The following is a 26,281-nucleotide window of genomic DNA, read 5'->3' on the forward strand; positions in this document are numbered from 1 at the left end:
CACACTGAATTAAACTGTTGCCCTTTTCTTGCTGCTCAAGGTCCATCTGCCATCTTTTGTTTTATTTGGATTTAGTCCTTTTCATAAACACAGGTTTTAGTGTTTTGTGCATGCAATGACAAGTGAATAAGGTCTCTTTGAAAAGTAATTTAAAAGAGTTTCTATGAAGTGAGTACATAGTTAAACTAAACCTACTGACATTAATAATTTGGGATGTAACTTGCAGCTGGAATGCCTGCTTGCTAACATATGCATTTGTTTGTTTGCAATGAACAGCCCGAATCACCTAAACCCGTGAAACATCAGGCAAGTGTTTTTCTTTTGCTTTCAAAGTTATGTAGGCAAAGTGATATATATTCTATTTCCTGTCAATTTGTATTTATAATGTGGGATGTCATGTACAGATATACAGCTAATAGGAAACTTTTAAAATAGTTGTGGCTTTGAGAGAGTGGACTAATGACCAGCTTACAGGTTTGTCAGCTTTACAAAGCATTTCTGACCACTTTAAGGTGGTGTTACCCTGTCTTGAAGCAAAAGGGTTCACCCTCTCTCTAGCTGACCTCCTCTAGTATATGTTGTATGTTTAGTTAACATGCTGCTGAGAGAATAAAGAACACTTATTTTTAATGTTAAAGTACTAAATAAAAGATCAATGGAAGCTACCAAGTTCTTTTGATTAACATACTGTTTTGGCTGAATACTTTTGTAACTTCTAAGGTAACTTGACGAAGACTTTTATTTCAGGTGTAGAAGGCTTGATGTAACCAATTGTCTTCTGAATTCAAGTGTTTCCCCTGACTCTCTAGGATAAGTGGTTTGGGTGACATATCTGTTTGGTTGTTTCTGCCTGAATTACTGCTGTAGATTCAGCTCCTCTTACTCCTCAGGGTGGCAGGAGCTGCCATGCAGATAGTGCTGCCTGTTCCCTGCTGCCTTCATCCCTCTCTTCCCTTGGGCAGCAGGAGTTGGTCTGTTCTGTGCCACCATCCTGTACCAGAGTAGGAATTGCAGGACCCTTGGTGCTATCGAGTGTCTTTGTCAAGAAACATAAAGAGGAGGGTTAGGTGGAAGTTGAGGGTAAGACTGTGGAAAGAGAGAAAAAGTTGCTGCCATGTGTTATGCAAGATAAATGCTCCACTCTCTAATCTGAGATTTTAAGTGATACATTTTTGTCCTGGGCACAAGCTTTGAAATAAAAAGCTTTGCACAAGCTCCATATGGTGTAACCAAGGCTTAGTAGCTGAAGAAGTTACCATGGGTTAGTTTAGGTGGTTGTATTCTTCCTCTCACATTATTCTGAAAGCTGACTGGAAGTGCAAATTAAACTGCAGTGGGAAGGAAAATAATCAAACAACTTCAAGTTAGGTCTGGTGTATTGGAAGCAAAAATAAATCTACATGGACATCTGTGTTGCCTTTTGGTGGTGTGTGGTGACTGTGACCCATCGTGCCTCTGAGCCCAAGGTCTCATTTTCAGAAGTTACAGACATTCTTGGTATTTAATCTAATGCTCCCTCCTTGCAAACCTCAGTTCATTCTAAAGGTTTTTACGAAAATATTTCTCTGTTCCAAAAATAGATGGAGCAGTGTTTAGCTGAGCTCTCCTTTTGCTTAGAGTTAGCATGTCAATAAACTGCTTGTTGGCAAATATGTCAAATGTATCAATGGAAACATGCTAAGCCAGAGGTGTTGATGTTGCATAAACCTTGATTTTTAACATTTCTGCTTCAATGTCATTCTGTACTACAGAGTGGATCCCTGTTGTTTGTGAGTAGTGTGTAGTTTGCCCTGCCTCACCCGGGCTTCACAACAAACCGAACTACTGGGATGCTGGTTATTCTGAAACTGAGACAATAACCTGTCTTTATTTCAGTATTGTGCCCTGCATGAAATTCTGCATGACCCTCACTTTCTCCACCCCACTTCCATACTGCTTTTTCCAAACCCTCTTCAGAGGCTTATGTGGGAGCTGGGCCTCGTAGACTGAATTTGCGCTCTTGCCAAAACACTTCTGAAAAAGAGAATGGGTTTTTGGGTTTGACTGCAAAGCAGTCCATCTCAAAATGAGAGCTACTAAACCAGAAGCTGTTTATAACACAGTATGAGAATTCTGCTGGTTCCCAGTGGTGGCTACGATGAATCTGGTTGAGGGTGCAAACCGCAGGGACTGCACCCGCTCTGCTCCTTGTGTTTTTCACCCACACCCGAGGGCCCTGCTGCACGTTTTCTTCAGATCCTCTGAGGTGATGATAAAGTTGAGCTGCTGTGAACTTCTTGAAAATCTCAAGTGACATTATTTCCCCATGCCTTGCAGAAGCTCCTCTGCACAGAACCAAATCCAGGCTGTGGGAACACTTGTAAAGCATGGGCACCATGTGCCGGCAGCGAGATGATCCCAGAGGTGTTTTGTGGAGGAGGCAAACGTTGAAGTCAGTGTCCTTTCTTTTCCAGAATAGCTAGGATTTGAAATGTAAGCTGTCACAAACTTTTGCTACATTTAATATAGGTAAAATGTGGTTTATTTCAAGCTGTGTGCAGCATGGTAAGCAAGCCTCTTCTTTTTATCATTGGTATCTTAGCAGGAGTTGACAGCGTTGTTGGGAGAAGAGGATGGGAGGAATGGTGTGAGCAAATGCTTTCCCACCATCCGATGTGTTTACATTGGAAAGTTTTAGAATATACATCAGACATGCATATTGTGGTTATAACAGAGAGCTAGTTTTATTCCAATTGTGGAAATTTTTTTTATTGGTTTAGAAGTGCTCCTGAGAACTGTAATGTTGGCAGACCTTAACACACGATGTGTAGGCACTGTGGCCAGAGCAGTGTTTAGTGTGTTCTTGGCTAAGACACACGTTTTTTTTGTTGTTCTTCTTTAGTTAGTTCAGAATTCAGAGAATATGTAGTCTCAAAGGGAATATATTTGGAAGTAAATGATTTCTAAGCAGATAACTTGGGGTTACATTAAAGAATGAGCCGCCATTAGTTTCCAGGAGGACTAGAAATATATATCAATGTACAAATAAAAGCCTCTTTTAGGTGCTAACTAGTGAAATTTAAAAATTCTTATGTAAGCGTTGACCTCCTGTGGAAGCCTTAAGAGACTTTAAATCTCAGTCTGGGGCCTTTATTCATCTGTGCTATAAATAACTGGAAAAAGCAGGTTTATGAACGTCATTTTTTCAGACTACATTCCGGACAGCTTCACTTTATTTTTCTTCTTCTTTTTTATTTTTATTTTTTGAATTTTTAAAATTTTTTTAAACCATCCTTCAGAGTAGGAAGATGATACCATATTTTCCTATATACATATGTGTTCTGGGCTCATGGAAGCAGCACAGACCTCCACAAGGACAGCAATTGTAATAGCTGTTGTGCAGTTTCCTTGCTGTAGAAATCAAAGTACTTATCTTAATTGGCTTGAACTTGAAGAAATGTTTTAAAACAAGGCATAAAACATACTGAGCAATATTGGCAATTTGAAAATCTTTGTCTCTGGTGTTGCTCAGTTCCCACTATGACATTCTGACATGTTTCTCAGGTGCATTCATGGTCGGACATGGCAATGATATAAATGTCTGTCTGTCTGAGATTTGAAAGTAAGCTTGAAAACAGGAAATCCAAATAGCTATACTGTCAAATCACTAAGCAGGAGGTTTTGGAATGATCTTGCATTAAAATCTAAATCAGTTAAATTAGTTTTTCCTCTCAAACATTCAAAGTCTGTGCCTAATTTTGTTAGCCCTAATTGTCAGTTTTCTTTTCCATGTTCAATGATTTTCAACATCCATTATGTCCTACTTGGTCTCTGTGTGTGTGTGGTTTTTTAATTTTTTTTTTTTTTTTTTAAAAACAAACAACATACCCCTCCCAAACCATTCTTCACTGAGTGGAGGAGACTATCAGCAGATTTAGAAATGAGGGAAAATAGGATAATTCCCTTTAGAATGTGGCATCATCTCTACAACCTGAGAAAAATGACTGCCAGGAAGAAGCAGAATATAGGAACCCCTGATGAGCTGCGCACTTTGCTCATGTCTCTCTGTTTTTCTCTTTGTGTGGTTTTTAGGGGGAACTGGAGCGTCAGCTTCTTCAGGCGAATCCCATTCTGGAATCCTTTGGCAATGCAAAGACAGTGAAAAATGACAACTCCTCCCGCTTTGTGAGTTACTGCTCCTTCTCTTTTTAGAGCCTGTGAACCTGGAATACTGTTTATGGAGAAATTACCTTTCAGAAATTTCTCTATTAATTATCTGAAGCTTCCTCGAATTCAGGTTCTCTCACTATGCCTTCTTTGTTGTGTTGGGGTCTCTGAAGATTCACCCTCACTGATTCTTGCCAAAACTTGCTTTACTTTTATCCAGTTTCTAAGTTCAACCATTGAAGTGACAGTAGTGTTCACAATTTTACAAATAAAAACTATGCCTTAGGGCATAAACTGTGTCCTGTGTGCTGAACTACTGTAAAGTATAAGTAAGTGTGGCATTAACATGGAATTTGGCTAAACATGTTGCCTTCTTGTCAATAGCTATGACTTTATCAGTTGGTTGGTTTTAAGAAAACATCCTAAATTAAAAAAAAACAACCCAAAACATGCACATAAAAAGCCTCTCAATTTCTCCGTGCTTCTATCTGATGGAATTACTGAAGGAAAGTAAAGACAGTATGACAAATTCAGGGTGTTGGGCACTCTTGTAGGTGCTTGATGTTGTTGAGTCAATGCCTTCTGTTCGCATACTGTTTTGGTGGCAGATAACCACTTTTGGTGTGTTCCATTGTTTTTAAAAATAGGAGTGGAACTTGGGGTGAATAGAACTCTACCACTTCTTAAAACTTCTTCCCTTTGAAGGAAAATAAAAGCCATCTCCTGTTTCAGGGGAAAGATGTTTTTAGTATGACTTTAAAACTGTAGGAGGTATGAAATCTTTTTTTCTTGTGAGAACAAAACTAACATGTACAGTACAAATGAAAGATTTCTTGGCCACGTTGATGTTTCAGCAGTTGCTTGGATTTGTAATGTATGAACTCTACTCCAGTGATAAGGATTCTGGAAAACTGTATGACTAAATCCCTTTGCCTTTTCAGTCACAAAGGGAGGGGGGAGTACTGTAGAAATTCAACTTTGATTTTATAGCCACATTATTTAATATTCCTTGATAGTTCATATATGTTGGGCATAGGATTTATCCTATCAACAGGTTTCACTGCACAGTAATTCTGCTTTGCTACACGTCTTGAATCCATCAAAGATGGTACTAATTTAATGACCATACTTTTTTCCTAAAAGATGTTAGCATCTGGTTTGTATTATATAAAGTCTGCATTGCCATCATGAACATAATCACTCAGATGGCTCCAGCTCTATTTTTATAAAGGAGCAAGTATAATGCACTCCAGATGGTGTCATCTCGTGCAGAAAAAATAATCTTTAGTAAGAACCTCTTTAAAACCTGACTTAAATATATATCCTCCCACAAAGTGAAAAGTACTGTTGTTCAGCCCATACAGGCTTGACATTCTTCACCATGAAACATCAGGATGCCAGCCTGCTCCCTGCTTGCTGATAATACCAGAGAGGACTGAAATAAGGCTAGCATCACAGCATTTTTTTTTCCTTTTTTCTTCAACCAAAAGCAGTGTTCTCTTGTATTTCAGGAAATAAGGTCTCTAGTTTGCAGTGGACACAGGAGAGTGGCCTTGCAGGGTTCATATTGCAGAGTTAAATTCCTCCTCCTGATATGGTTTTTATGAGCCATGTGCTTAGTACTCTAATGACGGTGTAAGCAGAATTCAGGTGGCCACCACTGCAACCTTAACTGAGAAATTAAAGATTTTGTGGCACCATTTGGCAATCCTGGCTAAAAGGATGTATTAGTATTTTGCTTTTAAGATTAACTGAGTAAGTGACCTCTCCAATAAAGACTGAAGTGATGGCTGAACTTTGAAGCAGGGAGCCTGGGGGCCCCTCTTCTAACGTGTCAGCTTGTTTAATGACTGTATTTCCTCTCAATTAATTTTGTTGATGGAGCTGGTAACTTGACAGCAGAAATTAGATGACTTTTAAGGGTTAAACAGAGGAAAGTGGTTCTAAATTAAATCAGCAAAAGCCTCTGACTAGACCTTATGTAATGCTTTGTGTTTGCTTTGCTTTCACATGAAACATGGCAAATTCAAGCCCCATCATTCTAAGGGGGCTCTGTGGTACCTGTTCTGAGTAAGAAGCTGTAATTCTTGACATGCTAGTGAAGGTATGTGTTATGTCTAGCCCGCTGGCTGAATTTCAGTAAAATGTCAGCTCACTCTGAGACAATTATAAATACAGCTTTCTGGAATTGTTACTGAGCAAAAAGTGTAAATGCTTCAGTTACAGGCTGAGCTTAGAGTGTTCTATTTCTTTGTAGTCAGAAATTTGAGTTCAGGTGCAGGTGCTGTTCCTTGGCACAATCCTTTTAGTGTCACTGGCTTTCTAACCAAAGCACAGATTAAACAGCAGGGAGTAACCACTGAAGGCAATTTAAAGTATTCCACCAGTTTTCTTGAAACCTGGGAGAATCACTTGGAGTTGTAGATATACAGACACAGTCAAGGAATAGTTGCTTTATTCTGAGACTTAACCTAAAGCTAGTAGGTGGGATGCACCTTTCTTGGGTTTCACTTGGGTGATAGCAGGAGAAGGCTGATCACTTTCATGCACAAAAATCTTGCTGACAATGAACTAGCTTTATCAGGAAAGCTGAGGAGGGTAGGGTGCTCTGGTGAAAAGCTGCAATAGCTCAAATGATTGCAGCAACTTGTCCAAGCAGAGTGTGGCAATCTGCCCTCAAATACACACTTACTAGGACAAGCTATTGCTAGAATACAAATAATCTCCAAGCTTGTAGAGTGGAACACTTGATATGAAAATCAATAGTAGAGTCCCTGAGCTAAATGGATCTGGCAAGCAGGAATTCACTTTAATGTGTCTAAAGCCTGACTGGTAAGTGCTCTTAATAAGTAAGGATTTGGATACTGGTGGCAAGAGCACTTACAGAAGGCCTCTGCTAACGATATTGGTAGGTGGCCTTGTGCAGATACTATCAAAAGAGGCATTTAGATGGTTGTCAGCAAACTGCTGTGAGGCTTCCTTATCTCCAAAACCTGGATAGCAGACTGTGGAAATGATGTGATGAAAATGGAGAGCCATTGGTATTACCAATGGTTTCTTTCCATCTTTGCAGCTGTGGGAATACCTAACGGGCTCATGAGCACAAACTTGAAATATAGGAGTGATGCTGTTAGAAATGGTCCAGCTCCCAAGCTCCCTGTTGTCCTGTTGAGAATGTTGGCAGCCAAATAGCAAATCAGACTGGGGAACTGATGGGACTTAAAATTGGTATGATACACCCCAAAAGTGACCTTTTATCTAAGAGCTGCTCTATATTTGGGAAATGTAGCCTTTATTTGGTCCTTTGTAGAGAAAAGGAGACATATATGGAAGAAATGTCTTTTCTTTATCAACTGCTAGAAAGGAGGGGCTGTGCAAATAGCAGCCATCCAGGGGTTGGAAATGGCAATGGGTGATGGCACATTGCTGCAGATAAATCACCTTTAGGCACCAGTAAGTTTTAAAAATAACTTTAAAAAAAAACAAACAACTTAATCTCAGTTGTGCTTTCAAACTGATAGATCATGTCTTGTCAGTGCAATAAACTGAGCTTCACTTTCAGAAGTTTTTTTTAAGTTGGTATTACAAACATCTAAAATACTGGTTCTTTAACGTTTGGAAAGTCTGTGCAGTGTAACATACCACATTTTAATATGGCTGAACACACTGAAGGAGAAAGATTTCATTGGAACTTGTGTGAAATGCTTTTTATGTTTTCTGTAGACAGTACTGTTATAAAAATGATTAGTAATTACCAAAAAAAATCTCATTTCTTTGCAGGGCAAGTTCATTAGGATCAACTTTGATGTGACTGGTTATATTGTTGGGGCCAACATTGAGACATGTATCCTACTTCATGCCACATCATTGTAAAATAAAATCCAAGTTTTCTTGTTTTGCTTCTAACCCTGGAAATCATTGGAATGCAGTGCAAGGTTACCCTGCATTCCTTCAGCAGCATCCATCTCTTCCTTTGTTCCAAAATAGTGGATCAAGTATCACAAAGTCAGTGTGCTTCCTCATCTTAAGTAACTGGGTACTTCAAAATTTAGCACTCTGAAATGTCCTGGATTTCTTGCCTAGCTTTAAAACCAGGGTGTGTTGAATAGGGAACCATTTACCCTGTGCTTGGTCTGTGAATATTTCTAGGGAAGGCTCCACCTTCCTAATCAGAAGCTGAGCTCCTGTATTGTGCCTAAAAGCTTGGTTTGGCTTCAACCTTGCAGAAGCAGCTCTTCTGCTGGAAGGAGGTGATATATAAAGTGATAAACCTGATATATACCTGATAAACCTGATATATAAAGTGATAAACACTATATAAAGTGATAGACCTGAAATGATGAGACACCTTCTGTTGTCTCAGGTCTTATGGATAGCAGCAGAGCTCAATAACATGAGATTCTAGCAATTAACACTGAAGCCTAATTAAATTTTAGCTTTAAGGTTTGGTTTTAGTTAAGGGGTGGCAGAGACTTGCACTGAAAATACTTGCACTGAAAGCTTTTCTCTAAAGTTGTTTTCTTTATGGAAAAATAATTTGCCTGTACATTGTTTTAAGCCTGGGTTTGGTTTGGGTTAGTTTGTTCGTTTTTTTTTTGGTGGGTTTTTTTGTTTGTTTGTTTTGTTTTTTTGTTTTGATTTTGTTTTTTGGGTTTTTTTGAGGAATAGCAATAGGCTGGTCATAAAATTATGAAGTTGGAAGTCTTAATACACAGTATCATGTGTTTATTAAACAGTGCTGCAGCCAAACTTTCTGTTGCTGTGGGTTAAATTCCTTATTTTTAAGTGCACTTAATGTTTGGAACTGTCACAAAATACCATTTCCCAATAAGTCTGGGAAAGATCCATAGTTATTCAAAATAAGCCTTAATGAGAAATTATTTTCATTCACAGCACAGGAACAAAGGCAGTTTTTGCCTTTAGGAAAGTTCAAATGCTTTGCCTGGAATTTTGTGAAAACAGGAGGAATTAACTCTTAGGGAATTGTTTCTTCATCACACGAACTCATCCTTGCTCATAACCTTTGTCACTTCAAATCCCTGGCCCACATTTTCTTTATAGTACGGAATACTAAGAAATAAAACCTGAAATAACTCTAGAGCTTATTAGATGCTCTTTGCTGCACAAATTGCATGTGGGAGTTGTTTTAAGGCAGTGCAGATTGTTTGTAAAAATGAAATTCCTGAAAGATACGACAAATGCACTACAGATAAAGTACTGTGGAGTCCAGCAGCTGCTGGGTTTTGGGGATTGAGTTCAGGTTTGATCTTAATAGAAGACATGATTGAAAAAGAATGGCCACTTCTCCCTCTCCCTTAGACTTCAGCTGATCCATTACAGACAATTGTCAGGGAAATGCAGTCAGCATCCAAGGGATAAGTTTGCTGAAATTAAATGTGGGCTTCTACCAATCTGAATTTCAAACACAGTATTTAAAGTTACTGAAAGTTCACGTGGCACATAGTCCTGTCATTGCTGTTAAAAGTTCTATTTGGTCTTCAAGTAGTTCATAGCGTGTTTTGTTTGCATTGGATGTTTTTATCCAAGAGTTATAGAAGATCCTTGACTAAGTTACAATCAGACTTGTTGGAGAAGTCTCGTGCTGTTCGTCAGGCTAAAGACGAGCGAACATTTCACATCTTCTATCAGCTGCTAGCTGGAGCAGGAGAACACCTCAAGTGTAAGTTGGACATCTCATTCTGTAACCCTGCTGCTTTGCCATGCCACATTTGTTAGTTCAGTCTTAACACAGTCACCTGTGAAGTGATTTGGGCTTGAAACAGGAAGCCTTTGTTTTGAAAGAATGTGCATGTTGGATCACAGATGCTCTCAGGTAACTGTTCAAGCCAAGGGCTCCTGTCTGACACATCCCAGTTTGGGCAGCCTGGGGTTGGGAATCACTGGGCTGAGCTGATAAATAAACCTGGTCAGCAGTGACAGCACTATCTATTCTGAACCTTCAAAGTGGGCAGAAAAACAGCCATTTCACCAGCACACCATGAAACCCTCAGGCTGTCTTCAACCACTGCAGTATTTTATCTTCCAAGTTGATGGGGGTTTTTTAGTTTGTTTTTTTTTCTTTTTTTCCTTGATAGCTGGGAATTTCTGTTAGGATGTGATAAGTTAGATTATCTGAAGGTACAGAGAATTGATGCAGTATTTCTCCTGCTTTAGATAAACTGGTGTTTAGCATCCTTCATGTGTTGGTCATCAATACCTAACTCCATTTCTGCCTGTGTCTGTTAACCTTCAGTAGATAAATTTCTCTCAGGATATTCCACACAGGGATTTGAGCTTAAATATGCTAGTTCTGAGTCAGGTAATGTTCTGTTTACAGGCTTAATGATTAAAGAGCTGATGTAGCTAGCTACAGATCAAGATTCTGGGAACCTGGCTTCAGTTTCTAAGGCACACTCATATTTTTAGGGTTTTAGAAGCTGGTACAATGACTTGTAGCCATATGTGAGGAACTGAGAGTGTTCAGGGTGGGTTGCACTTTTTAGTGTGTGCAGGTGGGTGTGAACAGCAATCCTTATACTTATTTTTCTGTTTCCTATCTTTCTCCCTAACACAGCTGACTTGCTGCTTGAAGGATTTAACAATTACAGATTTTTATCTAATGGCTACATCCCCATTCCTGGGCAACAAGACAAGGATAACTTTCAGGAGACTATGGAAGCCATGCATATAATGGGATTTTCACATGATGAGATCCTGTGTGAGTAATTCAACCTTTTAGGGTTTTAAAAATCTACTTTTTTCTCTTGAACATGCACATACCCCCTTGCTAATTTAATGCCACTAAATTTTATGTTGCTTTACTGTCAGGCTAGAGTTGAGCTGGAGTTGAAATAAAGCCCAAAAAGTAGAGTACAAACTTTATTTTCTTTCTGAACTAATGCTTAGAATTTGGAAGGAAAATGACACGAGTAACAGAAGAAAAATTTCTTAAGCTGACCTCTCTTCAGTTAAACTGATGCATATGCCTTTTGTTAACACAGCAATGCTGAAAGTGGTGTCTTCAGTGCTGCAATTTGGGAACATTTCTTTTAAGAAGGAGAGAAATACTGATCAGGCTTCTATGCCAGAGAATACTGGTAAGTTAAATTATGGTGGTATGGCTTTCTTTAACTTGTGCTGTAGTTTTCTTCTTGCCATTTGTCCTAGTGCATTATCTTTAAAAATACAGAACAGTCTTCTGAGCTTCCTTGATAGCTTTCTCTGCCAAAAGAGGCCATGACTGTTGTGGTATTAGCCAACAGGCAATTAATAAGATTCTCCTCTTCTGTTCTTGTAATGCAGACAAAATATCCATCAACAGAATTTATGCTGCTTGCATTGCTTCTAAACTTTGAACAAGTATTTCAGTTGTAGTCTTGTTTTTTTTGCTATCTGCAAAGATTTAAGCACTAGGAAAAAGTGCACACTTAAATCAGTTTGTTTTCTTTGGGTCCTGACAACAGTTTTCTTGCCAATGATAGGAGCCCTGGAGCCAAGCACAACTTCCACACTGAGATGGCTGAACACAAGAATGCTGTATTTAGAAAAATCTGATTTTTGAAGTGGCATTGCAGTGTGACTAAGATTTAATTTATCAGTTAGCACCTGCAGTGTGCTCAGGGTTTTGAGGGTTATATTTCTTCAATGAACGAGACAGTTCCTGAAGCAAATATCAGGTTTTTAATTGAGTGCCAGCCTTTATGGATGCTCTCATGGTAGGTTAGCTTTGAGAACTGACACGATGAGGAAGGAGCAGTGAGAACCATCATTCGGAGGACCTGCTGCATCTGCACAACTCAGATTTTCTCTCATTTTGTAATTGTCCTAAATTTGCTATGTGTGCAGGTTGCTTGTATTGTCCCAAATCTTTGTCATGTTGCCAGGAGGTGGCCTCTGCCCAGAGTGCTCAGTGGGCAGGTATGGATCAAAGTTCAACTGCCATTGACTCAACGTGTGGTTGGTAGTTGGCAGCTCAGAGTTTTGCAGTGAGGAAGAAAAGGTTGGGTGAGGGGTTAATTTTCTTGTAGTGCCAGCTTGGACAATGCAACCAAGTCGTTGTTACTTAGAAGGTGTGGTGTAGAAAGGTACAGATGTTTCTTACAGTGAAAGTCAAGCTAGTCAGGAAGCATTACTGCTGGGTTTTTGGACATAAATTCCAAATTATAATATTGGATTTAAATATATTGATACTATTGGATATTAACAATAAAGGATGCAAAATTCTAAATTATAAAGCAAAGATGTTGAAAAGCTCATATTCTAGTTAAAGCATATTTCTCTTGTACTTAATACTTTTTTTGGGTATGTGGTCTATGTTATTGTATCTTTCTGAAGACACTGAGTGAACTGATCTCTCTTCTTGTCATCTGTATTGTCACATCTCACTGTGATGGGTTTCCCTAGCATCCTCCTCTGAATAAATCTGTGTCTGGGGAGTGTTTCATCTCATTTAGAGGCATGTGTCTGAAACGGGGCAGGTTAGTGTCCTCATGGATGGGATGGAACTTGGGTGGGTAGATGATATGAACCTATTCAAAGTATATTGAAAGTAATTTCTATGCTGTAGATAGAGATAAATATACTTTAGAAGTATTAGGTACAAGAGATGGCTCTTCTGAACTGTGTCACTCATATAAACCATGTTTCCTACATTGGGAGGGTTGGACCAGATGATCCTTGAGAGTCTCTTCTAATCTGGCATTCTCTGGTGGAAAGCCATATAGCCTTCATGAATGAAAAGGAGGGAGAAGTTGTATTTAGGGAACCATTTCATGCTCACCAGATTTGAAAAAGCTTTTCTGTTGAAAGGGTGAGAGTTCATAAGCAACCTCATAGGGTTTGTTCTTCAACTGTGATACGACCTTTTCAGTATCTTTGCATTATAATAAGTTAGTGTTTTATATCTGAAACCCAGCAGTAATAAAACACAAGTCAAGTTAGTTAGGATTTCTAAATCATACCTTTTATATGGACCTTCCTCAGTTACAGACAAACAAGGTGAATTGTGCTTCTTTTGAAGTGTGAGATTACTCAAAGTGAAGTAGTGGGAACCAGTCCTTACCCACCAGTGACAGAGCTTTGATTTGAAAATGGTTTTGAATCCTTCAATTGATATTGTTACCTAAGCTGTGGTTTATTACAAACAAGAATGGCAGGGACAATAAATGCCAAATCGGGTTCATGAAGGAGGAGATGAGTGTGCTGTTTGGAGTCATGGATTTGAGGGGAAAGACCCTTCCTTAAAAACTGTAATTTCCTTTGTTTAGTGTCCATCGTGCCACAGTACCAAGGTGTGATACTCATGGATACTTAACATTTTCCAGTTCTTGGGGGTTTTTTTATTAAAAAACCTGACAACACTTGCTAATTAACACTTACAACTTTAAGTTTTATCTGAAGTGTATTTTATATTCAAGACACAGAAATGCTCCTTTATTTATGTGAAAGGAGTGCTCAGTTTGTGACGTGTCCCTAATTTCACTGATTAACTTGTGTGTCTTCTAATGAATATGTGGCCAGACAAAATCTCAACATGAAGGGAAAGCTGTAGTGTTTGGAAATACCAGCAAAATAAAATAAAAGCAGAGGAAGCTTCTTATATGCATAGGTATTAGAATTGATTTTCCAAGTAGTTTTATAAAAATTGCTTCTTTTAAATTTTTGTTTTTATTTTTTAGTTTATTTCCATTTTGACAGTGAGACAACAAGCTGTCAGATCACAAAGATAATGGGTTAAAGTAGTTTTTAGATGGTGTGGAGGGCTTCCTGCTAAAGGGCAATACTTACCCGGGCCTAAAAATACCTTTAGCGTCACTTTCATTTTTAGAAGTATGGAATCATAAACGCCCAACCTCCTGGAAAATTTCCTTAGAAGAAGGGATTAATGCAGCAAGAGTATGTAATGATGGTGTGTGTAATGTGTTATTTCAAAAAATGAACGTGACACCAGTTGGGTTCATGATGTCTAAGGAACGTGTGCTGCTGCTTGCATTGTTGCTCTGTCTAGAATGTTCCAAACCCATGTTTAAATAGTTTAAAGAATATATTTTCATGTAGTCTGTAGTAGAACTCTTACACTGGCATATCGGCCTAAAATGAAGCATTTTTTAACGCAACCTTTAGTAGGATGAAGTTGATGTGTGGTGTCTTTATGCTTGTGCTTTTTCTTCTGGAGATGGAAAATGCTGCTAAAGAAACAAAATGAATGTGGGCTACAGCCTGTTCATGACTTCCTGCAATTTCATGAAATGCAGTGTTTTCTGCACTCCCTTAATAAATTCAGGGGATGTATTTCTGGAGAGATTCCCACCAGCCACTGAGATGGGAGCTCAGGAAAGATGGGCTGGATGATCAGGTTGATCTGTTTGCAGGACACAGAGACTCCCTGGCTGCTCCTTTAAATGCCAGCTCAGTTTCTCAGTTTTGAAGCTGACATCCCTTGTCAAGCCTTTGTCAGTAGCTTGTTTCACCGATGTTGCTGGCTGCTTCGTGGAGGACTTAAACACTTCCATGTATTCCTTTGCTCTCCAGTCGCACAGAAACTCTGCCATCTGCTGGGAATGAACGTCATGGAGTTCACCAGGGCCATCCTGACACCACGCATCAAAGTGGGCAGAGACTACGTTCAGAAAGCCCAGACTAAAGAACAAGTAAGTTTTGGAGCTCTAAAGATGGACCTCATACTGTCTAAGTTGTTATGAAATAAAATCAGAATAAAGTGAGTGCTGCCACCAATTTTGTTTAAGCTTACTGTCTTTACTAAATGTTCTTACATGGTAAAAATCCATGGTAGAATAGAAACTTTTCTGTTTCCTTGACCTTTATTGTTTTTATCTTTTTATGTCATTGCTGTATGTGTCAAATGCAGAGAGAGCTTTTGTTTTTTGTTTAAAAACAAACTTGTCTTAGCATTAATGAATCTCCTCACTGTTTCTACTTCATATTTTCAATCTTTGGTGGCCTTAACTCCATTAAACTTCTGTTATTTATCTATTTGTCATAACATGAGTGCCTGTGTTCTTTTGATGACTTCTCCAAGGTGAATAAGTTTTCCTGTTTGGATTTTCAGGCAGACTTTGCAGTGGAAGCTTTGGCAAAGGCCACCTATGAACGTCTCTTCCGCTGGCTTGTTCACCGCATTAATAAAGCTTTGGACAGGACCAAACGTCAGGGAGCCTCTTTTATTGGAATTCTGGATATTGCTGGCTTTGAAATCTTCGAGGTACTTCAAAACATTGCTAATCAGATTTTCCATGTTAATGTGTATTGGGGACTAAGTGTAGAGCCATCTAATATATGCATGTTCCAAGGCTGCAGGGGGGGTTTGCTTTGTAACGTGAAAATGCTTTGACAGCCTTAAATTGCAGTGCCCAAAAGTCATACTTTAATCTAAATGGTTCTTTCAAGCGTGATTTTTCCTCCTGTACACTATTTAATTACAAGCAACAGGGGACATAAGATTTGAATAATTTATTTTCCAGTTTCCTTTACAATATTTTTGGGTGCTGCGGAGTTCTGGGGAATTTCCTTGTATGGTCAAATTTTTATATTTCCAGATATGTGATGAATCCTCTCACTGAATTATTCTTGCTCACTCATGTTGTTTCTGTAGTTGAACTCCTTTGAGCAACTCTGCATTAACTACACCAATGAGAAGCTTCAGCAGTTGTTTAACCACACAATGTTTATCTTGGAGCAAGAGGAGTACCAGCGAGAGGGCATAGAGTGGAATTTCATTGATTTTGGACTGGATCTGCAGCCTTGCATTGACTTAATTGAAAGACCTGTAAGTTTATGCAGTAATTATGCACTTAGGAGAAGAGGTTCCATTTATGGTATTATATTTTGCTGTCTACAGATTGCAGGACTGTACAGAGTTCTCTTGTGACATTGCCACAAAAAGTGGATTCGCTTGAAGGCTGAAATCCCAAGTCTGAAATACCAAAAGGATTTATCCTCAGAGGATTTTGTCCTGATGTTAGAGTAGAACACTGAGCTGAAGATACTTAGCTACTATTTTTATACTTTTTTTTTTCCCCCTAGTGCTAATGAAGTCTGTAGTCCTGTTGCTTTCATTTTAAACAATGCCAATGTGTTGGAGGAGCTTTAGAGTGGTGGGTCAGTTGTAAAGCTCTTCAGTACTTATGGTACACTTTTCTTTCTCATTTGAGATCAGTAGCAAAATTTCTGAAACTTCATTTAGGATAGAGTTTTCCTCATAAGTCTGCCTTGCAATTAGGAAGAGTGTCTTAAAAGGTAGTTTGAATCACTGTGCTTTTTAACTCATTCTCCTGGTTGCTCAATATCTGGAAAATGAAGAAGGCCTCAAAGAGCAGGAGAAGTGGTTTGGTTGGGATGGAAGGAGGAGAACAAAGATCCTGGAAGTTGTTATTCTTCTCACCTCAGAACTAAGCTGTCAGTTATTTTATCACCTTTAAATTAAAACTTAGAGTATTGCATTCACTACTCTACATTTTGGGGTGTGTGTTCTAGAATACACAAGTCACCTGTGATGCTGTGCATGCTGAAGAGCAGAAAATCTCAGAAGCCACATGGTTGTTTTTATTTAGAGAAGGAAAAGGGAAATCTTGTTTCAGTTATCAAAGGCTTGCACCTTGTGTGTGGAACTTCAGAAAGTTCTGTCTCCTTGGAATGTAAAAGTCTCTGCCCAAACACCTGAGGGGATAAGTGTGGATGCTGTTAGTATGCAGATGTTTAAGTGAATATCCTAAAATGCATCAAATTACATGATTTTTCTTTTTTGAAAAGCAAATGTCAGTACCTTCATCATTGTTCTGTAAATGTGACACCATGGAGTAGGCACATAAAAACCTCTCTCTTCAAATGTGTAAACTTTACATTCACTGGGAACTTTTGAAGTATAAATTACTGTGACCTCTTCCCATTGCTTTGTTTTGTACATCAGTCTGTCTTCCCTGAGGAAACATCCTTTCAAACAGTTTTGCAACTGCAAAACACAAAAATTGCTTGTTCCCTTTTTTCCTTTACGAATAAATGAGCCTTCAAATGCAGTGCTTAAATTGTGTGGGAAGAGAGGGACTACATAAACTGGGGGCTGCTCAAGTGAAAACTGATGGATCTCTTTGGAAGCTGCTGCTGGTACCAACACAGGGCTTGGCAAGGGGAGGTTCAGTGGCTGCCACATGAGTATTGAGTGGCTGGGAGGGATATTCAGTTTTAGCCCACATGAAAGCATGATATTAACTGCTACAGAGGTGAGGATGAGCTTCTGTGTACATACATGTCAGAGGAATCTTTGGAAGGTAACTCTGGAGGTCATCTATTCCTGTCTGTGCTTCATGCAAGGCTGGAGTCAGCATTAGATCAGGTCACTGGTATCTGGCTCCAGTGTGAGTTGGAATGAGTTTGTTAGAACCAGTCAGAATGTCACCCAGTGGACTGGACTCCCCTCTCAGTCTGTTTAAATTACAGTCAGGTTTGAATCCGTTTGGACAGCTTCTTATTGTGGTATTCAGTGTTGTGTTTTAAATACTAAAGAAATTTAAGTCTAAGATGTTAAAATACTAACCCAGATTAAATCCAACTGTATTTCAGGCAAACCCTCCTGGTGTGTTGGCATTGCTGGATGAAGAATGCTGGTTCCCAAAAGCTACTGACAAGACATTTGTGGAAAAACTGGTTCAAGAGCAAGGAACCCACTCCAAGTTCCAAAAACCAAGACAGCTAAAGGACAAAGCAGATTTCTGCATTATTCACTATGCAGGGAAGGTAAGGGTCAAGTGTTCAAGACTTGGTTAGAAATGTTGGGTTTGGGAAAGTGTGATGTGGTACAGATGCCAAACTTTGGAATACTCCTGCAGGAGGGTGGTCTTATTTCATTGTTTTGAATGTATTCAGGAGTGTTCACCAAATAGACAGAACTGAAAAATATAAATTAGTATTAGTTTAAAGCAAATATTTTAGTTTCCTGTAATTTTATTGTCAAGTCTTACAGGTGGGTTTTTTCAGGATCTCTGCTGAATATCTCTTTCCAAGTTGGTAGTAGTGCTTGAAGTAGGGCTGTGCCTCTTCTGTAAACTGAGGAGCTAAAAAGATTTTTTTTTAATATATATATATATATATCCCTTTTTCTATGTAAGCAGATACCTTGTTGTTTTACTGTTAGTTGAATTCTTTTCTCATTGAGGGATGGAGTTCAGCTGCCATGTGAACAGGACTGTGAAATAACAATACACTTCTTGCCAGTATTTTGAGCAAGCTTCATCATCACCAGGTCTACTCCATAGGGCCATGCTATGTAATTAGTTACACAATGAATCATAGAATCATAGAATCATAGAATAGGCTGGGTTGGAAGGGACCTCAGAGATCATCGAGTCCAACCCTTGATCAGCTACCGCCACAGTCACTAGACCACGGCACTGAGTGCCATATCGAGTCGCTTTTTAAATGTCTCCAGGGACGAAGAGTCCACCACCTCCCCAGGCAGCCCGTTCCAATGTCTGATCACCCTTTCCGTGAAAAAATTCTTTCTAATAGCCAATCTGAACTTCCCCCAGCACAATTTAAGACCATGCCCTCTTGTCTTATTGAGAGTTGCCTGGGAAAAGAGACCAACCCCTGCCTGGCTCCATCCTCCTTTCAGGTAGTTGTAGAGAGCAATGAGGTCTCCCCTGAGCCTCCTCTTCCTCAGGCTGAACAGCCCCAGCTCCCTCAGCCTCTCCTCATAGGATCTGTGTTCGAGTCCCTTCACCAGCTTGGTTGCCCTCCTTTGGACCTGTTCAAGGACCTCAATATCCTTCTTGAACTGAGGGGCCCAAAACTGAACACAGTACTCAAGGTGTGGCCTTACCAGGGCTGAGTATAGGGGCAGAATCACCTCCTTGGACCTGCTGGTGACGCTGTTTCTGATACATGCCAGGATGCCATTGGCCTTCTTGGCCACCTGGGCACACTGCTGGCTCATGTTCAGCTTCCTGTCAATCCAGACTCCCAGGTCCCTTTCTGCCTGGCTGCTCTCCAACCACTCTGTCCCCAGCTTGTAGCGCTGCATAGGGTTGTTGTGGCCAAAGTGGAGGACCCGGCACTTGGCCTTGTTGAAACTCATCCCATTGGAGTCAGCCCATCTCTCCAGTCTGTCCAGGTCCCTCTGCAGAATCCTCCTGCCTTCCAGCTGATCAACACTTCTCCCCAGCTTGGTGTCATCGGCAAACTTGCTGATGATGGACTCAATCCCCTCATCCAAGTCATCAATGAAGATATTGAACAGGACTGGGCCCAGCACTGATCCCTGGGGGACACCGCTGGTGACCGGCCGCCAACTGGAAGCAGCCCCATTCAGCACCACTCTCTGGGCCCGGCCCTCCAGCCAGTTCCTAACCCAGTGCAGAGTACGCTTGTCCAAGCTGTGGGCAGCCAGCTTTCTCAGGAGGATGCTGTGGGAGACGGTGTCGAAGGCCTTGCTGAAGTCCAGATAGACCACATCCATAGCCTTCCCCTCATCCACCAGGCGGGTCACCTGATCATAAAAGGAGATCAGGTTGGTCAGACAGGACCTGCCCTTCCTAAACCCATGCTGGCTGGGTCTGATCCCCTGTCCATCCTGCAGGTGCTGTGTGATTGCCCCCAGGATGATCTGCTCCATAACCCTGCCAGGCACTGAGGTCAGGCTGACAGGCCTGTAGTTTCCCGGGTCTTCCTTCCGGCCCTTCTTGTGGATTGGCGTGACATTCGCCAACTTCCAGTCATCTGGGATGTCCCCAGTGAGCCAGGACTTCTGGTAGATGATAGAGAGAGGCTTGGCGAGCTCTTCTGCCAACTCTCTCATCACCTTTGGATGGAGTTCATCTGGTCCCATAGACTTGTGGGGATCCAAGCAGCTCAGTAGATCACTGACAGTTTCCTTCTGGATTGCAGGGAGAGTGTTTAGATTCTTGTCTCCTATAGGCTCCAGAAGCCAGCTGTCATCAGGATAGCCCGTTTTACTGTTAAAAACTGAGGCAAAGAAAGTGTTAAATACCTCAGCCTTTTCTTCATCTTTGACAATTACATTCCCGTCCATGTCCATTAAAGAATGAATGTTTTCCTTGCCCCTCCTTTTGCCACTGATGTATCTGTAGAAGGACTTCTTGTTATCCTTCACAGAGGTGGCGAGATTTAGTTCAAGTTGTGCCTTTGTGTCTCTAATTTTTTTCCTACATAACTTAACTGTATTCCTGAATTCCTCTTGAGTAGATAACCCTTTTTTCCATAACCGGTAGGCCCTCTTCTTAATCCTAATTTCCTTCAAAGTCTCTCTGTTGAGCCAGAGTGGTCGTCTTCCCCGCCGACTCGCCTTTCGGCACACCGGGATAGCCTGCTCCTGAGCTTTCAAAACTTGCTCTTTGAAGAAGACTTAAGCTTAACTTAAGCATCTTTGAAGATGACTTAAGCTTAACTCTAATAGCAGTTTTTGCTCTGATATTTAAAGTGTTTGTGCTAATGGTTGAGAGCCATCTTTTAATTTTCATTTAAAGTACTACTAGCTTGTTATCTATTTTTTGGCATCAGTGGTCACAAGTAGATTATTGTAGCAAAAGGTGAAATACAAAAGTATACATTGTATTATATCAATATTTAAACCAGTAAATTAACAATAATGAAATTATCGTTGTTACTGGAGTCAGGAGTAGTAGGTTGGCTGTGAAACAAAAGGTTGCTTTCAGGTAATCAAAATGAAGTAAACCAGGATGGTGCCTGACTACCAGGAAATAATTGCTCTGAAAAATGCTTCTGCCAAACTTGAGTGGGCATTTCTTGGATACTGGCCCTGCATTGCATATCTTCCCTGAAGAAGGCAATTGTGAATTTTCCATCAAAATATGTATTTCCTTCAGATTTAGAATCATCTGTAAAACAGCTTTTTCCTGCAAAAAATACCAAAATGATGATTTTGTTTTAGTGCTGAAAACATTTAAATGTCTTTCCTTCCAGAGCCTTTATTTGAAAACAGAAAACTCACAGTTTGAAGCAAAATCATGTTACTCTACCCAGAGGTCTTACTGGATTTAAGGAATCTTAAAGCTCTCTTTTGGGCTGGGATGAAACTGTGTGGGTAGTGTTAAGTTTTCAACTCCTGAGTTATAGTTTAATTGCAGACCACAGAATTGATTCTTTTGAGATAAGAACTTTGTTTTCTTCATAGAACAAAGTGTTTGAGTATAATTGTTAGAGTGAAATTAAAAAAAACCACAGTGTTACAGCACATCCTTAATTTGCTCTCTAGCAATTTAGATGAAGTCATTAGGATCTTTACTGGAGTTGTTTTTACATCTTCACAGTGAACAGTGAAGCCTTATATTGGGAAATAACACTAGGCTGAAAATGTATATGAGCTATTAGTAAGCAAAAAGATTGCTAAATTTTCAAGAAAACTCCCATTTATGCTTTGAAAAGCATAATAACTTTTCATTTTCCTTTAACTGTCATGAGGACAGGCAACAAACTTGCAGCAAGCAAACATCAGGAAGAGGAAAACATCATCAGTGTATTTTGAGAGTTTTTAGGGGTTTTCTTTATGTTGTCTAAACATAAAGTTGTTGTCTATCTGATCATGTGCACTGTGGCTGTTCCACAGGTAGACTACAAGGCAGATGAGTGGCTGATGAAGAACATGGACCCCCTGAATGACAATGTGGCTACACTCTTGCACCAGTCTTCTGACAAATTTGTTGCAGAGCTTTGGAAGGATGGTAAGAGATTGTGCTCCAAGTACACACACAAGCTTTAGTGATTTTTACTTTGCTGGATATAGTATTTTTTTTGTACCTGTTCTCTATTCACCCTCCACCTCTATGTTTTAAATATCTACAGCATTTTCTCTCTTGTTTAGCACCTAAGGTACAATAAGGAGGCTGGGTTGCACCTATGGTCCCTTGTGCATGTACCATTTCTGAGTAGCTGCTTCTCATGTTCATTATTTGAACTGATACTCATGTACTTCATCTGTAAAATCTTGTCCAAAACTCTGTTTGAATTGCTGCAGTTAAGTCCTGAAGGTAAACAGCAGTAGTGATGCTTGCTTTTAATAGAAAGCTAAGTGAGCACCAGCACAGTTGGGTTTTTGTGCTGTGGTGGGTCATATCCTGGAAATTTGCATTGCCTAAAATAAAATTCATTAACAGCTACAGTAATGCTCAGATCTTGCATATTAAACTCAAATGCAGGATTTTCCTGTTTTAACTGCACACTGCTGCTTAGCTAGTCTACCTGTACATCAGCTTGTTTTTAACACTAACCAACCAACCTCAAGAAGCATAACTAGCCAAATAAATACAAAGACTTTGCTATTCTGGTTTTTAACATCACAGTGTATTAACTGCCATTAATTTACATGCTGCAGTATATAAATGCTGTGCTTTCTTACTTATTGATGTACTTGTGGCATAGATGATGCTGTAGGTTAACCCTGAGTTTCCCTTTTAGTCTCAGGAATACTTGTTTCAGCTACAGAGAGCAGGTTTAGGTAATATCTAAAGAACCTTTTGGCTGGGGATCTGCTTCTTTCAATAGGTCCAAATAGGCAAAACCTGCTTCCACAGATAATTGAAATGTGCATGGAATATGTTGTGCCCTAATTGCTTTTGTAGCACGGTTAAGTCTGTTTGCAATTGATAAACCTGTTCTGTATACTAACTGAAGTGTTTTGTGTATCTGCTCTTCTGTCTTTCTGTTTTTGCTGTTTCTCTGCCTTAGAGATTCAGAATATTCAGAGAGCCTGTTTCTATGACAATATTACTGGTCTTCATGAGCCACCAGGTGAATGGATATAAAGCCAGAATATGGATATAAAACCTGCCTACTAAAGGCAGGGGTGTTGTATCTACAGGAAAACCATTTTTGCTCGTAGGCTTGCATGAACTTTTCATTTCATGCTAAACTTAGGTATAACTCCACAAGGCAAATAGTCTGAGTGCATACCTACTGCTGCTGCATACATATAGCATCTCTATTTTATGCATTGCATTTAAGCATTGCAGGTGAAAAGGTTTGTTGCTTCCTGGTTCCATGTTGAGATGCAGAATTGCTTAAGTGATCCTTCTGGTAGTTCCAAGCATTTGAGAGAATGCACAAGCTTTGTAACACTATCAAGCTTCTTTCTGCAGTCCAACATTGACAAAACACTGGGACATTTTAGAACATGGATGTATTTTTTTTGGAAGGAGAGCTGAAGAAGGTATTGAGGTATAAGGATGAGTGCTGCAGTTGTAGTGGTGGTAGTAAGGGAAACAAACTTATTCCAAGTGAAATGAAATAAGTTCTTTTATTTAAAATCCTCTTAATTTTAATATTTCCCTTTGGAGGGGCTGCACATGTTTGGGTTTTTTTCTGATATTGAGAAATCAACAAATTTACTTGTTTGAAATGTCTTTTTGGAGATGTTTCTTGTATTCCTCTCCCAAAGTTTAGCAATGTGTATGTGTGCTTGTGCCTTTAGACTTCTAGTCTATAGTTGGGTTTCTCTTCCACTACTGGTGACACATTCCAGACTGGAGGGAGTGAATTGTGTTCCCTGAAGTGTTTGTCCAGTCATGGTGTTCAGTGACTGCTCTTAGCCTTCTAGGAACCTTACATTTAACTTGAATAATCCTCGTGGAAATGTAGGTAACCAAAGTCTAGTTGGAGGAGGGAGGGATGCAAAACAAAAGATGCACAATTAACAGTAAAATTTTTAAGTATTTGGCAAAACAAAAGGTGAATGGTGTCATTAGTCATTAACAGTGTCTGATGGATCCATGTTTCTAACACAAGCTTCTTATGGTTATCCTCTGGAAGACTGTTTCCCAGTAATCTCTACCCTGTTTCTGGTTTAGAACTCAATTCTGCTTAAAAGTGAATATTTGAGATATGATCTCATGAACAACTTACCACTTGTCTTCAAAACTGTGTGGAGGGTCTGGGCTCTGCTCTAAACTACATGCAAGAATTACAAGGGATGTTTAAAACTTATTGCCCTTTATGCTTTAAAATTTCCTTTTTTATTTTTTAAAAATTATTATTTTTCTATAGACCTTTGAAGACCCGTTGAGTACGAGTGTGAAATAAAATACTGTCACTTATTTCTCAGCTACAAAACTAATTCTGGCAGCAAAGCATAATTCCTTTACTTTGGTTTGAACAAATTTTGAAGATAACTTCACAAAGTTTAAGTTGTAGCTTACATGCAGATGTTGCTTGTTCCTGGCTGGCCAGCTTGGATTTCCTGGAGAACCAATAAATGTCATGTATTTGCAAAGTACTTAGAAGTGCTGACTGTAATTGTTAAGGTGTTAAGCTACCCTTGTATTTTTTAGTGGGCTGTTTAAAGAACTGTTGATGTGCACATGGAATCATGTTCATGGTTTTGTCCAGATGTTTGAATGATGGCAGTCTTGGGAAAAAGAAACCATAGAGATCCTTACTCAAAATGTGTTTTGTTTTTCTTTTTTTTTTTTAAAAAAAAAAAAGAAAATAAATCTCTTCTGATGCTTTATGGCACCTTTCAAGTGCTAGGTGTGCAGTTTTCCTGTTTTGAAAGTTGGCTTTTGGTTAGGGAGATCCTTGCAGTTGTATATAAAATCTGGAGAAATTCTACAAAAGAGTGGACAAGCAGAAGTCTGGCAGATATTTTTTCCCTTCTTATTGTGGAAATTACACTATTTCCAACTCTTCTGTAAATAGTTATGCTTTTGAATATTCAATGAAACTCAGATTTAATCTATATAATTGCCATAAGTGACTTCATTTTAAGCAAAGACACCTAGGTGTCTAATTCCAAAGATTCAACCCATTGTAAGAATTCAGATAATTGCCAGTTTCCAGGCAACCTTCATTCTCTTAAAAGTTCATTTAAAAGAAAGGAAATTGTTTTCCTGGTCATGTAGAACTGCAAGTAAAGAGCTGGATATTTTACCTCCTAATGTGACACTATTCTGCTGTATCAGTGTGTGGCTTTTGGTTCCACTGCTTCTGCCCAGTGTCCCCAGTACATGCTGACTGTCTCGCCTCCTGGTGGCATCTCCTGTCATTTGTTCCACAAAGCTTCTGCTGCTGCACTGTTGCTCCTTTTCCTCCTGCCTCTCTTTACACCTGACAAATATTAAAGCCCACTTAATTATTTTCTCTTCTCCTTCCCAGTGGATCGTATTGTGGGTCTGGATCAGGTCACTGGAATAACAGAGACAGCTTTTGGCTCTGCTTACAAGACCAAGAAGGGGATGTTCCGTACTGTTGGCCAACTCTACAAAGAATCCCTCACCAAGCTGATGGCCACGCTCCGCAACACAAACCCCAACTTTGTTCGCTGCATCATTCCAAATCATGAGAAGAGGGTATGTACTCCAAACCACTCCTCTAATCCTTTCTCTCTACCTGCATTCAAAGTTATGCACACTCTCTATGTCTTCCTTCTGAAAACAGATTTCTCCAAGTTCTGATCCTTACCCAATATCTTCTCAGTGTTCCCCACACATCCCTTTACTGAGACAGTTGATTTTTTCAGAGGGTAGCCTGAGGAACTTTAATTCCATTTTTTTTTGTTGATCTAAATGAAAAGACTAAAACTCAAGCTTGTTTTCTTTGTCCAGGCTGGAAAACTTGATCCACATCTGGTTCTAGATCAGCTTCGTTGTAATGGTGTCTTGGAAGGGATAAGGATTTGTCGACAAGGATTTCCAAACAGGATTGTGTTCCAGGAATTCAGACAGAGGTAACAGTAGTAACAGTCTTTGAGTTTTCATGAGATGAAGTTCCTTGTTAAATAATTAAAGTCATCTCACACTCCTACTCCTCCAGTCCAGCTGGAAGAAAATCAAAAGCCATGTATCAGGTCTTGAAACAACTTGAATTCACAGAAGTTAAATGTTACAAATCTGTTCTGAAGATACTAGGGAAGAGGAAACCAATCTAAAATTGACTTATGGAAAAACTTCCATAAGAAATTCCTTAGTTATGCACTCTAGCTTTGCATGTTAACATAACTGTAGCTTATTGTTGAAATTAAAGGGTTTGTTTTCATTTGATTTCAAGGTATGAGATCCTTACACCCAATGCAATTCCAAAAGGTTTTATGGATGGTAAGCAAGCCTGTGAGCGCATGGTAGGTGTTTTGACATATGTATGGTTACAACATTGAAAA

General features: G+C 39.5%; 1 protein-coding gene across 1 annotated transcript in view; it reads left to right on the forward strand.

The window, feature by feature from the left end:
- The window catches only part of MYH10 (myosin heavy chain 10), a 101,830-nt gene that overhangs the window by 50,961 nt on the left and 24,588 nt on the right, over positions 1–26,281 (forward strand). Inside the window, exons 6-18 of the mRNA XM_030461731.1 lie at positions 4,072–4,164; positions 7,927–7,990; positions 9,728–9,826; positions 10,721–10,864; positions 11,148–11,243; positions 14,677–14,795; positions 15,215–15,367; positions 15,758–15,931; positions 17,722–17,895; positions 21,743–21,857; positions 25,282–25,475; positions 25,731–25,852; positions 26,173–26,242. Of these exons, the coding sequence (XP_030317591.1) occupies positions 4,072–4,164; positions 7,927–7,990; positions 9,728–9,826; positions 10,721–10,864; positions 11,148–11,243; positions 14,677–14,795; positions 15,215–15,367; positions 15,758–15,931; positions 17,722–17,895; positions 21,743–21,857; positions 25,282–25,475; positions 25,731–25,852; positions 26,173–26,242 (1,617 nt within the window). The remainder of the gene's footprint in view (positions 1–4,071; positions 4,165–7,926; positions 7,991–9,727; positions 9,827–10,720; positions 10,865–11,147; positions 11,244–14,676; positions 14,796–15,214; positions 15,368–15,757; positions 15,932–17,721; positions 17,896–21,742; positions 21,858–25,281; positions 25,476–25,730; positions 25,853–26,172; positions 26,243–26,281) is intronic.

This window comes from Calypte anna, chromosome 18 (genome assembly GCF_003957555.1).
Source record: "Calypte anna isolate BGI_N300 chromosome 18, bCalAnn1_v1.p, whole genome shotgun sequence".
NCBI lineage: Eukaryota > Metazoa > Chordata > Aves > Apodiformes > Trochilidae > Calypte > Calypte anna.